Source organism: Pygocentrus nattereri, chromosome 3, assembly GCF_015220715.1.
Source record: "Pygocentrus nattereri isolate fPygNat1 chromosome 3, fPygNat1.pri, whole genome shotgun sequence".
Taxonomy (NCBI): Eukaryota; Metazoa; Chordata; class Actinopteri; order Characiformes; family Serrasalmidae; genus Pygocentrus; species Pygocentrus nattereri.
The window spans coordinates 20,451,927-20,468,634 of NC_051213.1; the positions used below are offsets into that span (position 1 = coordinate 20,451,927).

At 38.6% G+C, this 16,708-nt stretch overlaps 1 protein-coding gene across 1 annotated transcript; it reads right to left on the reverse strand.

The window, feature by feature from the left end:
• Positions 1 to 3,179: 3,179 nt before the first annotated feature.
• alg14 (ALG14 UDP-N-acetylglucosaminyltransferase subunit) lies at positions 3,180 to 13,330 on the reverse strand. The gene is made up of 4 exons (XM_017700311.2): positions 12,756 to 13,330; positions 12,476 to 12,627; positions 11,297 to 11,419; positions 3,180 to 3,532 (listed from the first exon to the last, which is right to left on the reverse strand). The coding sequence occupies exons 1-4, from the start codon at positions 12,904 to 12,906 to the stop codon at positions 3,302 to 3,304; spliced, it is 657 nt and encodes a 218-aa protein (XP_017555800.1). The 5' UTR covers positions 12,907 to 13,330; the 3' UTR covers positions 3,180 to 3,301.
• Positions 13,331 to 16,708: the final 3,378 nt, after the last annotated feature.

A 16,708-nucleotide genomic window follows, 5' to 3' on the forward strand; every position in this document is an offset into this window, starting at 1 on the left:
CATGATAGCAATCAATACCAGAGGTGGGTAGAATAGCTTACGCCCTCAAAGTGCAGTTTCTTCACTCAAACTTTACATAAGTACATATAACTGAGTAAATGGAACTCACTACCCATGCTACCTACTCAACATACACAACTTTTGCTCAGTATATAAGCATGAATACCATTTCTCAATACTGTAGCATTCCTGTATCTACAGTCAGAAATTCTTTGCAAGTCATATTGCTATTTGTGGTGGCTTACATTTACAGCAAAAGCAAATTCTGCACACTGTACAGAGTCACAGGCCATCCTTCATTAATTTAATTTTCAGTTAAAATGCCCATTAAATACAAGCTTTTCATTTTTTCTGCAGATATTTCTGACAAGATTAGACATGAGACAAGTCACTTACATAAATAAGGGGACAGTCAAGGAAAATATGAGTGAGTTTACAAAACTGTTTGAAATAATTCAAGTAAAATATACAGAGAAAAAGGACCATGCCATACACGATAGACCACCAAAAGTGTCACCAACAGACGAACAGTGCTTAAAGCTTTTATCCTTAAGAGACAAAATTTAGCTCCACCCTTGCTTAAAAAAATAATTAATAAAAATAATAAATCACTGGTGTTTCTGTCCATCCTTCCACTGTGAGAAGACAACATAGTGAGTCTGAAAGGACGTGAAGCTGTCAGGAAGCACTTACTGAGAAAGGAAAATAAATCAAAAATATAAATACAAATGTTAATCAAACAAAAAAGCTGCTGGTCTCAGAACAATGCAGAACAATGGACTGACCAGCCCAGAGTCCAGACCTCAATATCACTGAATGAGTTTAGGATTACCTTGACTGTGAGAAGCAAAACGCAATTAAATTCTAAGACTGAACGTTGGAAGCATGAAGAGATATCCCGGCAGATTTAAAAAACTGAAAGCAGGTCCCTGAAAAGAACTGAAGCTGTGGCAGACACACCAAGTACTGAAAAATAAATGTTAGAATTAGTTGTTGATGCTTCTGTTTAATTATCTGTTACATGTTTTCTGCTTTTTTTCCTCTAATGCTGAAAAATGAATAACAGCTACCTTATGAAAAGATGGTGTATGACTGATGTCTTCTTTCTGCTCAGGGACTTCCTGTAATGTGCAATTCAGAGGAAACTATAAAGCAACCTTACACTCAATTGAGTTGCACTAACTTGCCAAGAAAAAAAGTTATGAAGACACATATATTCATGTGCTTTAGCATTCTCCATTCCTCTATAAATGAGAACGGAAATAGACCAAGCACATTTGGGGTTCTGCGTGCTATAAAAAGAACATTTCGGGAGGGATTTTTGTTTACCCCCACCCTCCCCCTTTTCTTATGGCTGCTGGAAAACAAAACGTTTCAATTATTCACGCCACTTCCTCTGGTCCTCAGAAGCGTCTGTACAGGAGCAGAGGCAGCACAGACAGGAAACACCACACAATGCCACTCCAGTCTTTCCAAAGTGAGCTCTAACAGCTCTGGTAAAGCAAAACAACACTCACACTGAGAACAGTGGTCCTTGACAGTGGCGCAAAAAAAAAAAAAAAAGATTTCCAGAAAGCTTGAAGTGTTTCTCCATTTTTAAGCAAATGTGTGCAAAGGTCTGGTGGAAATCAGTGACAATGATCTTACACTGAAAACCCAAAATCCTAAAAAAACATGCTACTAATTTATATGTAGGCCTGTAAAGTCCAGACATACATAGGAAAGTATCGGAAATGTAAAAAGACGCATGTCCTGCAGATGAGTGAAAACCATGCCACAGCAGTGTCCATCTCAACATCTGAAGGGTACAGTTAGGTCATTTTCCACCCTAATTCACCCACTAAACCCCTGGACGTTACAATCATAATCAAAGCAGGTGTGTCTATGTTGGATTCTACCCAATACCAGTCAGGCTCCCTTTGTCTAGTATGTGAGTGCTCTCCACTCATTCAAGCGGAATATCTAATTAAACAACAGTAAAAACCACAGCAGTATACCATCCTTTTTCAGCTTGACATGACACTGTGAATAGTATTTGATTTGGCTGTAGAGGTTTGCACAGACAACTTGTTAATGCTTGTTTTTCTAAGAACATCATGACAGCACTTTTCAGCAGTGAATCTTCACATCACATCTGCTCTCAGTTTCACCTGAAACCAGAAAACCAGGTTACAACACAGGAACATTTATTCAACAGTGCTTGAGTAAATCATACCTGAGCAACTGCACAGATATGAAGAGAACTCTCAGACATACAGCGCATAAAGAAAACAGGAGAACACATCTCATTCTTTGGCTCACTCTATTGTGTGTAACAAGTGGATTCCACCATAAAGATCTCCATGAGAATATATATCACTCAAAAGAAGTAACAGATGTCTGTATGTTTGTATAATTACACACAAAAGTTTGAACAAACTCTGGTCAAATAACATGTTGGTGTGAAATTAATTGAACAAATCCTCTACGTTAAACAAACTTGGATGTGGTATTTCTCTGCTAATTTTAGCCAGCAGTTTTATGTGCTAAATTTAACATATTGGAAACAACATATTAAATATCCCATAACCTCTAAACATGACACATTGTGTATCCCTTCCAGTAACTGAGCCCTACAATGTGTAGAAATGTGTTCTCTGTAGATGATGTGTTAACTTGTTTTCACTTAACGTCACTTATTTGTTGAAAATAAACAATACATGTAAACCCAAAACTTGCACATGACTGAATTTATGTATATAGCCTTGCTGTTGGAACAAAACCTTTCATATTTGTTGTTGTGCATTTTTGACATAATTAGAAAACTCCAGGTGCTCTTTACACTGTATTTTCACAATGAATGGACCAATACAAATGGAATAAATCCTTGTTACCTGAACTTCCACTTCATGTTAAAAATGTTTTTCCTTCCCCTGTAAAGTCCCTTTTTTGAGATATGAGGTTTTGGTCTGGCAACGACTACATAATAAAACTATCCAGAGGAACACATTCTAATTCATAGATAATGCAATGACAACATTCTCTCCAGTCAAGTCTCATTTATCACTGTTGTCAGAAGAAAACCTTGTATCTCCAAAATGGTAACTTTACAGGAGAAGGAAAAAACCTACTTTACTTTTGATGTAAGTGGAATGGAAGTCAATGGAACCAGACATTTTTCCAAGCCATTTTGGGTCGTTTCTTTTTCTCCATTCATCACGAAATTTACAAACAATGTAAAGGGTCACAGGCATTTTCAAATTATGTCAAAAAATAAAAACCGTCAAAAATGGAGATACAAGGTTTTCTTCCAACAGCAGCGTTATACTATTCTCCCTATATAGACAGATTTAGGATATCTGGTCTGCAGAGGCTGCCACTGCACAAAGAAGTAGTCAGCAAAGTGGTAAAGGATTTTCCCAGACAAAGACAGACTTTCCACACGGCAGATACTCTCCACGTAGACCAGTAAGACCCTCTTCAGTCCCAGGATCCCTAAGAGCAGTGTAGCAGCACACAAAGGTATGCATGTACCAGGTCCATTACACAGCACCTGAAATACAAACAGACACCAGGTAACATAAGACTGCAACTTGCAAATATCTACATTTTTATGTGATCTTTTGAGCAGAAAGATTAAACAAAAAGATTAAACTTGTGGGTCTGTAGACTGAAACTCAAAGACAACTGCCTAAACCCTCTTAAGAATGAAGAGAAATATGAGAGATTCTGGAGTGGAGAAAAGGAGCGACACAGGAAGGCGGTCAGACTGCTGTGGAAAGGGGCCATGGCTTCTGCAGAATTCATCACCATACTGAATGCAGGGCCATGAGCTGCACAATAATACTGGAAAAATCCAGAATTCTGTCTTAAGCCAGCTAAGACCAATAGGAAAGAGAGGCATCAGACAGTAACAAAAGGGACAACTGTGACCAATGAAAGCAATCAATGAAGGTCCAAAATGTTTGGAATGATATGGATTGGTTAGTGCAGTTCTGCAGTAACTGAAGTTTATGTCCAGGTAGAGATAAGTAAATACAGTAAAGTAAGTATTACTAGATTTTAGGTAGAAACGTAGGCAAGAGTGAGTGGAGAAGGGAGGCTTTGGCGAGCGCTCTGGCTGAGAGGTGTTTGCATTTCACATGTTCAAGGCAGGTCTACTTTTGGGAATGAGGTTGTTGTCACCCAACAGTGAGAAGGTGACTCCAACTCTAAAGATGTCTTGCCTTGTGTACTGAGATCTAAGAGTGTCCATTTGCAGTGGACACTGGCCAAGCTGTGAAAAAGTTATTTCAGTGTGTTCAGATTGCAAGCTTTTAGAAATTCTCACTGAAAAGAAAAAAATAGGTATTACCTGAAACCTCTCATTACAAAGACAAATTTACATTTGAGTGTTCAGTGGCAAAAAAAAACACAGGCACTGGTCTACACACATGAAGAAAAAAAAAGATCTGGTCACATCTTATCTTTAACCATACTCTCCACAAGCAGCATAATACATGTGTGGCATAGACCAAGAAAACAAGACAGATCCACAACCCCTACAGTGAGACAGTATCTCTTTTATGCTGTGGGTAGCATTTTACAAGGATGGTTTGGGTCGCTGCTAATAAATACAAAATTATTGTGGCTGATCTCCTGTATTCTATGAAAAAGTATTAATCATGTTACAGACATGCATGTATGAATGTGAATGTAGCATGAGGGGTCTTGCTCAAGGACTCTTCTTGACAATTCATATGGTGTGGTGTTCTGCCCGGGTGGGGAATCAATCCAGAGTACACCACATGAAGGACCAACCAAAGGAATAGGAGCATCATCATGATGTAAATATGCTGTGGCCTTGAAGTCACCAGAGCTTAACCCAACTAAACACCTATGGGAGACCTTGAACTGATGCATTAGACAGCGTTGTCATTTACCATCAAATCGGAAAGAATGATGTTTCATCCCTCTGGAAAAGTTCTAAAAATGTTGTGCAATCTATACCAACAAGCACTCAAGCTGTTTCATGGCAACCCAACACCTTACACATTTTATGTTGTTTGTTTTTCCCCCTTAAATTTGTCACTCACCTGTATGTATGTGTTGCGTATATGTTTATGGGCAAATATATTGTATATAAGTAAATATAAATCATCTAATGTTAGTTTGAACAGCTTTTTTATTCAACACGTGTTCTCAGATAATGTGTTGCCAGATTCTTGGCAGTAACAGCAATGAATATAAACAAAAACTATGGCCTACACTAAAACACGGTACACCTCCATGCTCATCTCTGTTTCACATGACCTCGTATCAGAAAATATGCAGTGCTTGCTGTGGTGGTGGAGGACTAGTTACACTTTTTTTTTTAAAAGCTTTATTGTCTGGGCTGGTGCGTCTCTCCAGCTCTTGAGCGGCAGACAGAGTCTAAAGCTCTTCTGCATTCATGAACTTGCACTCAGCATTCCTCACATAACTCCCCCCACCTGAATGCTCACAGCTGAGGTTTCAGCCCAGACCCACAGAACTCATTCACACACGATTTGGCACTCATTCATGTACATCCCAACTAAATTACCTCAGTTTTATCACAAGCAAATGAAAATCATGCAATGCTGCATGTTTCACTTTCCCAGTATGTGAGGAAAACTGAACCGGTGATGAATATAAATACAGTGATACAATCCTACAGAATATAATTGTTAAGATGTAAACAAAGTCATTTAGAGCCATTTAATATGAAATGTGTCATTCCAGAGAAACTTACCTTGAAACTGATCTTAAAATAGGTACATATTTGTTGTATGATATCTAAGACATTGGTTTCTGATTGTTTGATGGTAAGGTGTTGGCCTAAAATGTTTTTACTGACTGCATTCATGCATTCAGAGGTACATGCAGGGTCTTTTAAGGCAAATAGTAGCCTGTAAAAACATCTTTTTTTTCAAAACTACTATATTACCATCAACATTAAATATAAAAAATCAAAGGAAAGTTTACAGAAGTACGCAAAAGAGTTGGGTGCCTCTGGTCAAATTACAAATTGTGCAAGTCTTTTTCTGGAACACATCTTCTACAGTAAACACACTTGTACTCATAAACCACATAAGCAAGTTCATTAAACAATTCAGTACAGTTTGAGATTAGTGATGACTTGGGCACGCAGTTTGCATAATGACAGGTGGATGGTATGGGCTGCGAATACTTAATTACACTAGCTTCAAAGCTCTAATGCAAAACTAAAAAAGTTAACTTTAGGCAGCAAACATGTCTTGGCTGATCGGATATGTTAAAGGTAAGGAGAAAACATTCATGAATATCTTTAAAAGACGAGGTGCCTCTGACCTCTTAATGCTAAGAACTGCTGTAATGCATGCACTTACATTCATGCTTCTTTAAAACCCCAACTTTGCCAGTCACTTCACAATGACACAGGCCAAGTCACAGCTTGCAATACCTGTGACACAACTGTGACACAGGTGAGAATGTAAAGAGTCTCAGGACAATGTGATGAGGTCACCTCAAACCTCTATCAGGTAAAACACATCACAGAGTGAATGACACCAGGAGCATGAGTCCATCAGCTTTTGTCATTTCCTCACTCGCCCTCAAAGACAGAGTGAGTCAGTTCACACCTGACTAGACAGCAGCTGTGAGGCTAATAAAAACCCTCTTATCTGTCCTACAGTTATGCAATAAAAGAGTCAGGAATACCCTGAGGCTCTCAGGCAACTACATATTAACCCATTATCAATCTTCCTGAAACTCAAACAGAAAATCAGACATGAATGATACAGTGGTGACAAGCGTACATTTATGGGAGTATGTTCATATTGGTATGACGATAACACAAAGAATGAGCTGTACAAACACACCCCCTTGTTTCAATACCACGGGCCGCGTTAAACGCCAATGGTCACAGAATATTTGAATAAAAGCCAACAGGGCAAGGTCTTCAAACTCATTATGACAAAGACAAATCTCAATTCATCTAGCCTGAGCTGGGTCACCATGACTGTTCTCCCCCTCAAGGCCCAAACGCACTGAGAGATAGTGCGTTTGCACAGCTGTTTTACGTAGACGTCTGCGAACGCAAATTTTCTGTTATTGTTATTTCTGACAGCTGGATATGTTCTGGGTCGCATTAGCAGAGAGATGTCACTGTGGCTCTGTTTAAACAGATGGCTGTCCACATAAAACTAAGCACAGCCAGAATTAAATCTAAATGAACATTATCGTCATTGCTGAGAGCTGGAAACACTTAAATTGCTAAATCCATTTGTAAACTACAACGATAAATTAAAACAAAATATTCTGGTTAAACCATTTCACACCTGCATGTGAAATTTGTATGGACATAAAATAAATGCATATTTACTACTAGGCGCAGGGGCTGACATGTTTAGTTAAGCCTCATTCTTCAAACGCTGCCTAGGGAATCCTTCAGTCACTCCAAGCATCACATGGAAGGAAAGGAACAAAATCTCATATTCCATGTTGGAATCTTCCTTAAAACAATCAACAGACCATTCCATTCCATCTTAACAATTTCCTAATAAGGTTAAGATAAAACATATGGACTGAGGTATGGGCTGAATGTTCAAAGGAAAAACAGAGCAGTGAAAAGCGGAGCTGAGTGGGGCAGAGCAGCAAGGAGTCGTGTTGGAACACCACTGAGCCAACCTACTCACTGTGCAGAGCTCAAGCCACTGTCATTTGTTTTTGTAAATCATATGACCTGGATGACCCCTCCTATCGTTGCTCACTATTTTTCCACACAAGGAAAAGTTGAGCCCCTCTGGCACTCTAACAGATGGAACGGAGAAAAAGCCCCCCCGCTACATTTTGCATGTGTGGATCTAAATTCCAGCATCTGAAATTGAGCCTTTGCTCCATTATACTGTAGAAAGGCACTAGGAAAAAACCTACGTGGGTTTCTGCCTTGTTACTAAATTCTTTTAAATATAATCTTTCATTAATTCAAATGCACATAAAATGGCCAGGCAAAAGTCAAAAGCCATGCAAATTTAACTGATGAGGTTTCCAGTAAGCTTTCTAAACGTTAGTAATTTTCAAATAACATTCTGGAATGTTAATTATCTGTCTAACCCAGAAAGACTCAACTAATTCATAAACACAAACAGAAACCTAAAAGTACAAAATCTCATGAAGTATCATAATTACAGAGGCTTTATAAGTGACTATGAGCACAGCCCTTAAGTAACCCATTTTCTCAATGGCTCTAAACCAATAGCAGTGTTCAGCATGAGTTGTACTCCACTGCCTTCAGATAAGGCTGTATTGCATTAGTCTGGATTTGATGAGACACCGTCAGGCTGTTGGATTGTGCTGACACATCTGGAGGTGGAGGGCTGTGCTGAGAGGTACTGTGATTCACACATGTCCTTTTATGGCAAACAGAGGTTTGAGACCACCCCCTCTTGCTCCCCGGCTCCCATGCCTGACCCCCCATTTCCCTCGGATTCCTCCCTGGAATGCAGCCCCCGCGGCTGCCTGCCTCTCACAGACATGCTCAAGTTTGGTAAAAACAAACAAGAGGGGAGCTTTAAGTCACACTAAGGAATGCAGCCGCACAGAGTCGACCTGGGCGTCAGACGTCATGGCCAGGGTGCCGGACCCCATAAAGAACCCCATACAGTCTCTGAAAAAATACAACTAAGCCCAAACTGAAGCACCTCTAAATCAGCAATGGCTAAAGACAATGCAGTAGGCCTACATGCAAAATACTGCATTAAGGTATTACATAACAATCTTCCGACTAAAAAATATAAATATTTTGAGTATTATATTGGTCAAAGATAGACTGCTAGGACAGACATATCTGCTGAAGTAAACAGCTGTATGCGCATCGAAAATTAGCAATAATGGACAATAAATCTCATTAAAAATAAATGAATAAATAAAGTGTGCAGTTGAAAACTTTAAAAAGCCACACTTTTACTTCAGAGAAATATGTGTTGACAGTTTTCCCACCCTACTGCCACCCCTTCCGAACATACTTCATGGAAAAAGTAGAGTGGAAAATGATGGCAGTGATTGAAGGAGGAGTGCTAATTACAGATTAAGGGAAGAGTTGGGCCACTCCTTCTGACATATCAGGCTCCTTCACTGTGCTTAGCTCTCTCTGTCTCTCTCTAGCTCTGTCTCTCTCTAGCTCTGTCTCTCTCTAGCTCTGTCTCTCTCTAGCTCTGTCTCTCTCTAGCTCACTCTCTCTCTAGCTCACTCTCTCTTTCAAGCTCTCTCTAGCTTTCCCTCTCATCCTCCCTCCCACTAGAGCTCTCGAACACTACCTGCTTAATCCCGCTCCACCCCGTCCTGGCAACTAAGAAACCCGATGCGGTTTGGCCCCTCCTCTCTGGGACGCAGAGGCCGGCCTCACAGCTGGGCCAAGGAGCCAGTCAGACCGTGCCACATCCTGAGAACAAGACCCGCTCCCACTCTCCCTATTATACAACTGCAGGAGGCTCTCAGTATCACTCCTACTCAACCCCTCCAGCACCTTCCCTCCTTTTTTATCTTCCTGTCTCCACGCTCTTCCATATTTTCTCTCTACTTTCACTCAACTGGAGACAGGATGAGAAATCCCAGATGTTTTGATTGTGTGAACCACTGATGATAACCCTCTAATACGATAGTCTTATCATCTAGTGGGAATAAAAAATGGCACTGCTCTAACATTCACAGGCTTAGTTAATGGAACCGGAAACCTCAGAGTGGTACAGTATGTGTGGCTATGACTGATGAAAGAATGAAAGATGTTAATTAGTAGGTCAGAAAACTGTGGAAAGTTTAACAAGTTACTCATAAGGCTACAAAGTCCTTTATAACAACTGAAGCGAAAGCTAACAATCTCATGGCATGACTGCATCTTTCTAAATGCACCACTCTGCAGGAACAGATTACAAGCAAAAACATGCGGTATAATGTGCATGAACAGCAACGTCTTATTTTCCCCATCAAATAACTAACTCTATGAATAATCGAGTTTACACGCAGACGTGGGTATGTAGCATTAGCCTTAGACTTGCTTCCTATAAGAAATTCAGAAGTTGCAGATCAAATAATAAACCTATGAAACTGAGGTGTTGCGTTCCATTTTTGCAAAAACAGAATAAAGAAATCTGAAATTTCCTCAGACACATACAAACAGTGGCTTTGGCCAATTAACTACAAACTAACAAGAGAGATGTTCAGTAAAGTTACTGGGCAAAATCTCTAAGCAGGTAATGATCATTTTCACCTGATGATTACTTGTCTGCATGACTTGAATAAAGACCTAAATGTGGTTTGAGAAATGTTTTGGGTATGTTTTTGGGTATGTACTTCCAGTGTTAGCATCAATAGATTTGCAGCTAGCAGCTCTAGGTCTAAACTAGAGAAGCAACATTTGAACACTAAGTATGTCTTGGCTGATTTACTGCAATTGGGAGAAGTGGAAAATCATGTAAATTAGATTTTTTTAACCAATCTAGGCCTTTAACTAAAAACTTCTCTGCTGTTTGGGGTGCTATAAAATAAAGGGTCAAGGGATTATAGTATCTACCCCTTCAGCCATTTTACTAAAGTGTCTAGGAATTAAATCTCTAAAAATCAAAGTAAAAACAGATCAGATCCAATCTGTTATGCACACGTTGATATTAACTAACCAGCCAGTAATTTAATAAAGTAATTTAATATTTGACTCAGACACCAGTGACGTTTTAAACACTTATTCTTTGGCTTGCAAGTAGGAACTTTAGACCTCAAATTTAGCTGACGGTTAATGCCGACATTCCTAATATGTCATTTCATGTTGTGCCAGACAAAGCTATGGCCTGTACGGCAGACAAAAAAAGATAAAATGGTATGGGACATGACATGTAGTGATGATAACACATTGCATGTGTGATTCTTTGAGATAACAGAACTCAAATATGTGAAGAAGGCAAGACAAAATATGCAAAATATGTTTCTCTTAAAGTCCAAGTGTAATCATGTGAGAAACTGGCCCACATACAAATGTACACATTTGGTTAAGAGCACAACCGTGTAATAAGAGGATTGATGAGGAGACAATTTTAGTCTGAATTACTATCATTGGCAGCTAAACATAGAAAGCCAGGGAAAAATGAATAAGAGACCATTTTCATCCTCAAAATAGAGCTGAAGTCACTTAAATGTAAAATTCATAAATATTTTATGAATGTTCTAGTCTGGGAGCATATTACAGACAGGCCAAAGAGGCAGCTAGGTGGGCTGAGGAATGGAGTGTAATGAAAAGTTAATGAGGCTATGGAATATATGAGCAGTGCTGGGGAGCCTGCAGACCTACCATATCAGGTCTGAGCCTGAAGACCAGAGGAACGGAGTAGAGCAGAGCATACAGAGTACTAAGCACAGAGGAGCTCCATGACTGACGAACCTCCCGACTGCGAGGGATCCGATGAACGGTAAACTAAGAAAGATGAATATGAGAATTAATATGACAAACATAACTGCTGGCATTTATTTGATTAAAAAAATCCTTCTGATTTTGCAAAACAGTGGATAAAGGGCCATTTACAACACATTAAATAGGTGTTAAGCCAGTAAAGCAACAAAAAACATCAACGATAAAAGCTATAGCTGTTACAGCAGTTACAAATACTAGCTTACATAACAGATTTGGGACTTTTCTGATTATCAAATGACAGTACTTTTATTTGAGGAATGTAAGCTTCCTAGTTTGTAACGTATAGTCATTCATTCATCTCATTCTGTTTGGTGGGTGCACTGCTGTGCTAGTGCCCACACCTCATACTTTCAATTCAGCATTTTATTTCAGGTATAAAAAAAAAAAAGAGAGAAGAATAGAGCCCAACCGCCTTCACTTCCGATGATGACAGACGCAGGATGTAATAAGAATTCCTCTACAGTGCTAGAGGGAATTCACTACTTGAAGTTTTGAACTTTACACTTTCTCCCCCATTTAACTTGTTTTGACTGCTACTTTTTCTTCTGAACAAGTTATTATATTGATAGGAATGCAAATAATTTTATTTAACAATAATTATTAAACTGATGCAACAGTGGTACTCTACCCACCTCTGACCACTTGATGACTAAGGATTCACAGTGATTTTCATGCAGCTCACTCTACACTCTCAGCAAAAAGGGTTCTATATAGTAGAGTGATCTGATTTATAACAATATTTTAATCCTTTTGCATTATATAGAAGCATTTTAAAACAATTTTAAAAGATTCTTTAAAAGACAACTTAAAACAGGTTTTCCACTGTATATATGAACAATTTAACTATACAAAGAATGATTAACACATTGAACTGCTTTTTAGGTTGTCACGGTCCTAAAACTATTGACTTTACTGAAGAACCACTTTCCATTTGGAGTTTAAAGGGAGAGCGTGCCACCTGCTGGTCAAATGTGAATCTGCAGCACGTGTAGGAGCTCAATAACGAGCTCTGCGCAAACACTGAGGTTTATTTACAGAGCAACTGAACAGAAAGCTTACCTGTGCTGGACTGTCGCCTTTCACTTTCGAGGATTCAAATGCGCGAATCTTGTCTTCACTCATCTTGTCAGTGTCTGCTATCACATAATGTCGAGGGGTGTAGACTTGGGACAAACTCTCCATCAACCGTATGATCTCTGTCGTGTGTCCGCCTGTGATTCAACAATACATACAAATGGATGCACAGCGAAGTCTTTAGCGTTCACCACAGGCTTATTCAGACAACTCTGTAACGACAGGCTAAGATGATAAAAGAGGCTTTCACTCATGAGACTCTTACCTGATCCGGCCACTACTAGAACACACACGGAGCCTTTTTTCCCAGGTTTGCAGTCTGTAACTGCCCGGAGCACCGTGACTAACCGTAAAACCAAAATCAGGAGCGCCAGAAAAACGCCGCACAAAACTCCGTAAAACACGGACAGAGACATGAGACAGAGAAACAACAGGCGCTACCTTTTAAAACGGGGGACAGTTAGGCTGAGTAGTAACTCATGAATAACAGAAACCATTGGACACAATCACATGTGGAAACACGAGCATTAGTCGCAGTGGCCCTTGTAAAGACGACTACAGAAGGTGTAGTAAGTCAAGTAGGTAAGTTAGCTAGCTAGCTAACCGAGCTAAGTGTGGACAGAGAGAGGAAACGTCTCTTTAAGGATATCTTGATTGATGTCAGGATGTCAGGATGTCAGGATTTCAGCACTTTAAGTTAAAAAAAACACGTAGTGTGTCTCTATATATATCGATAACTAAACGATTTATGACCTGACAGAAAAGTTGAATTGGTTGGTCGATTCCCTTCAGCCCTCTGCTAACCTAACTTCATCATCTCAGCTGTTTTGACACAGCTACGGAAAGGCAGAGAAGCCAATATTCATGCAGCGGAGCATGGGAAGATGGGAAATGTAGTCATCTATTGGTGTAGTATAGAAAAGAACGCTTATATCAAACGCTAGATGGCGCTACCGAGCAAATCCAAAATGAATATGTTAAATGGAGCATTTGGGCAGTCACAGCTTGTAAATTGCATTGCATCAGTAAACGTTGGTGAATGTATTTATCAGCTATAACCAACCAGTCAAAACAGTAGAATATGTATTTTTGGGTCACTTTTTAAAAATCAAATTTTAAAGAATATTAACTGATATATGTGAGTGTATTGTGCTGATTTTATTCGAATCCAAACCTCATTCCAAACCTCAAACTAGCACACTAAATAGTATGAAAAATAGAAGTGCACTCATTAGTGTAGTAGGCAAAGTGCATAAGTGTGTGGTTTGGGACGCAAATTAGATCAGCCAGTGAGACGCGTTCAACGGCTGCTTTACTCTGCTGCACCTTAGTTGCTCACTAAACATTGACAGTTCTGGGGTTTTTGTTGATTGAGAATGGATTTATTGGGATAAAATAATGCATTTATTGAAACAAGCTGCTGTTGGTTTTGTATTAACCAACTTTCATAATTCATTCTATGTTTAAGGCAAATGAGTGTAGTTGCAGCACCATTTAAGGTGGAGTGGAAAATTCAAACAAGAAGCTGCTGAATAAGATGCTAATTTCAGTTTATATATGAGTGAGTTTACTATTTAAGAGCTTTGGTAGCTTATGCACTCACTATATATAGTTTTTAATCATATGCTCAGAACTTTCATTTTACAAAGTAGTAGGACACATTTCAATAAAAAGCTAATCTTTTTTTTTTTTTTTACAGCAAACAGGTTTTAGGCAGCAGGATTACAGCATTACTGGTACTGAGTGCTGATTGGCTGACGACTGGAGCAGCTCATTGGCTGTCCGTGCGCCTTGATGTAACAGACATACATGAGGATTTGTTTTAAACTCATATAATTTGAGATCAAAAACTCTTAATAATATAACCGCTGTGTTAAATTGTTTTGTGTTGTAAATACTGTTCTGTGTTCAAGATATGAAGGCATCCTTTTATATTAACAGTGTTATCATATATACATCAGCATATATAAACTTTGGTTTTACTCAATTGCCCCATCTTAACACATTCATTTTGGACTTGCTTGGGAGTGCCCTCCATCATTTAAGGAACCTGGAAGACATTACAGAGTGGTAATTCTCCTCTTTATCAGTAGCAGCAATGTCAACCAATCAGCACTCAGTAACAGTAACGCCAACCAATCAGCGCTCAGTAGCAGTAACGCCAACCAATCAGCGCTCAGTAGCAGTAATGCCAACCAATCAGCGCTCAGTAGCAGTAATGTCATACTACTGTACAAAAAGGAGGCATGCATGTGTTTTTTTCTTTTGCTTTTTTAGTGAAATACATCCTTCTGCTTTCTGAAATTAAAGTCTGTCTGTACAACTTCAACATGAATGCACAGAGCTAGACTGTTGTAGGGTCAGTAGGGCACATATATGTAAATGCATTTATTTTCATAATATTATAAAACATATTTCAAAACATATTGTGCACAATTATGAATCTGTTAAATTGAAAAAAGTACATACATTATCCAAACTTTATCAAGTGTATAAGATGTATAATATTCCAACTTATTATACCAATATCTTGTTCCAGCTGCAAAAAAGTCAGTATCATTCTGCTTAATGCAAAGAATATTTCATAAAATTGTTAAAAAATGTACATTGTTCATAACTAAAAATATGTGCTTTATTTATATTACAGGTCCTGCATATTACGATTGGTTATAGATCTGTGTGATTGTGGTCTGTGAATTTTAAGATTAGTATCCCAGTATTTTGAAAACAAACACACATAACTCTCATAATAATATCCCACATATATATCTGCAAGACCACAGTATGTATTTCACACTTTATTCATTAAGCAAAACTACTATTGCCTTTTTTTTTTACTTTTTTACTCTCATCTAGCACACCTGATGCAACTTATTAACTAATTAACAAGCCCCCCATGGATGGATCAGGTGTACAAAGTATAGTGATTGCAAAAAGATGTTGAGCATGGGGGCTGGGATTGGAACCCCTGATGTAACTGCTGTTCCTGACTGCAAATTCTATATATATATATGTAATAACCAATTACCAATCTGCAGTTTTCAGCACTACATATGGCCATATGGCTTTCTGGTAAGCCTGACTAACCAATCACAGATGTCATTTTACACTGGTGCTCAAAACAGGAGGAACGTTGATAACATGATCATGTGCACATGCGTTTTACAGCTTGTCAAAGAGAATGTATTCTGTGGTTCACTGTCCGTTTTAAGGGCAAATCAAGCATATAATAAAATTAAACTAGCCTAGATTAAACTAATTTAATCTGATTTTGAAAGAGATTCTGAAAAAGTACAATTCTGGCTGCAGTTTGTGTTCTCCCATTAATAAATAGCCTAATAAAACTGAAATGTTTGACATGTTTTATTTGAGTGTCATAAAGTAATTATATCACTGAAATGGCTTCTATATCTCTGCAAATAGACTCTGAAGTAAGTAGTCCTTATCTTTGAGTAGTGTTAAATAACATTAGTGTGTTCCAGCTGAGATTAAGATTTGAGTGTGTGGAATTTGGCTGAAATGAAACTTAACAATGTTAAGTTCATTTTTAAAATGTTATTGAGTAGCTCATATGACATAAAGATATGGTTCTGGTATAAACCTACTCGATCACACAGGTTGGAGGTCAGTTACAGCAGGGAAATCTTCGAACTTTGCTGGATTAGTGTAATATTCCAAGTTTATTTGATCAGTGTGTCATATGCAAATAACTACTTAACTGGTAAGGTTTCCTGACTGAAGTCTCATGTGGGTCAGCACTGAGATTAATTGTGTTGTATAGGATATTTAAATTGAAGATTATGTGGAATTTCCTTTGTGTATATCAAAGCACAAACATTGTGGTGTTTGCCATGCTCTAATCCAGTCTTGGAATTCATTTATGTACTTTTACACCATGGGAAGTTTACATGTGATTGCAGCAGACTTCCTGTTTTGTGTCGTCTTTGGTTTCAGAGCGGATTCGGCTGTGATGCTATGTGGATGACCTCGGCCAGGCCACTTAACTGGCAGACATTACATCCATTTAGTTTTCAAATATTTATTGCCGTGTCTGGCTTTTGCAATGGCCTACAGACAATTTCCCATTTCCTGTGTTGGAATTCTCACCTGAATTTTGATGGTTCTAATTCAATTTAGCTCACACATTGTCATGTGTAATCCTTGTATATGTACAAGTTATCTGTATGATTTGAACTGTTTTTTCAGCTCAGTAATTGG

Coding starts and splice junctions, on each gene's coding strand:
- alg14 (XM_017700311.2), bottom strand. CDS start 12,906: ATGTCTCTGTCCGTGTTTTACGGAGTTTTGTGCGGCGTTTTTCTGGCG. Junction 11,420..12,475: donor AAGGCGACAGTCCAGCACAG/GTAAGCTTTCTG, acceptor CATCTTTCTTAG/TTTACCGTTCATCGGATCCC. Junction 3,533..11,296: donor TCAGGCTCAGACCTGATATG/GTAGGTCTGCAG, acceptor TTTGTATTTCAG/GTGCTGTGTAATGGACCTGG.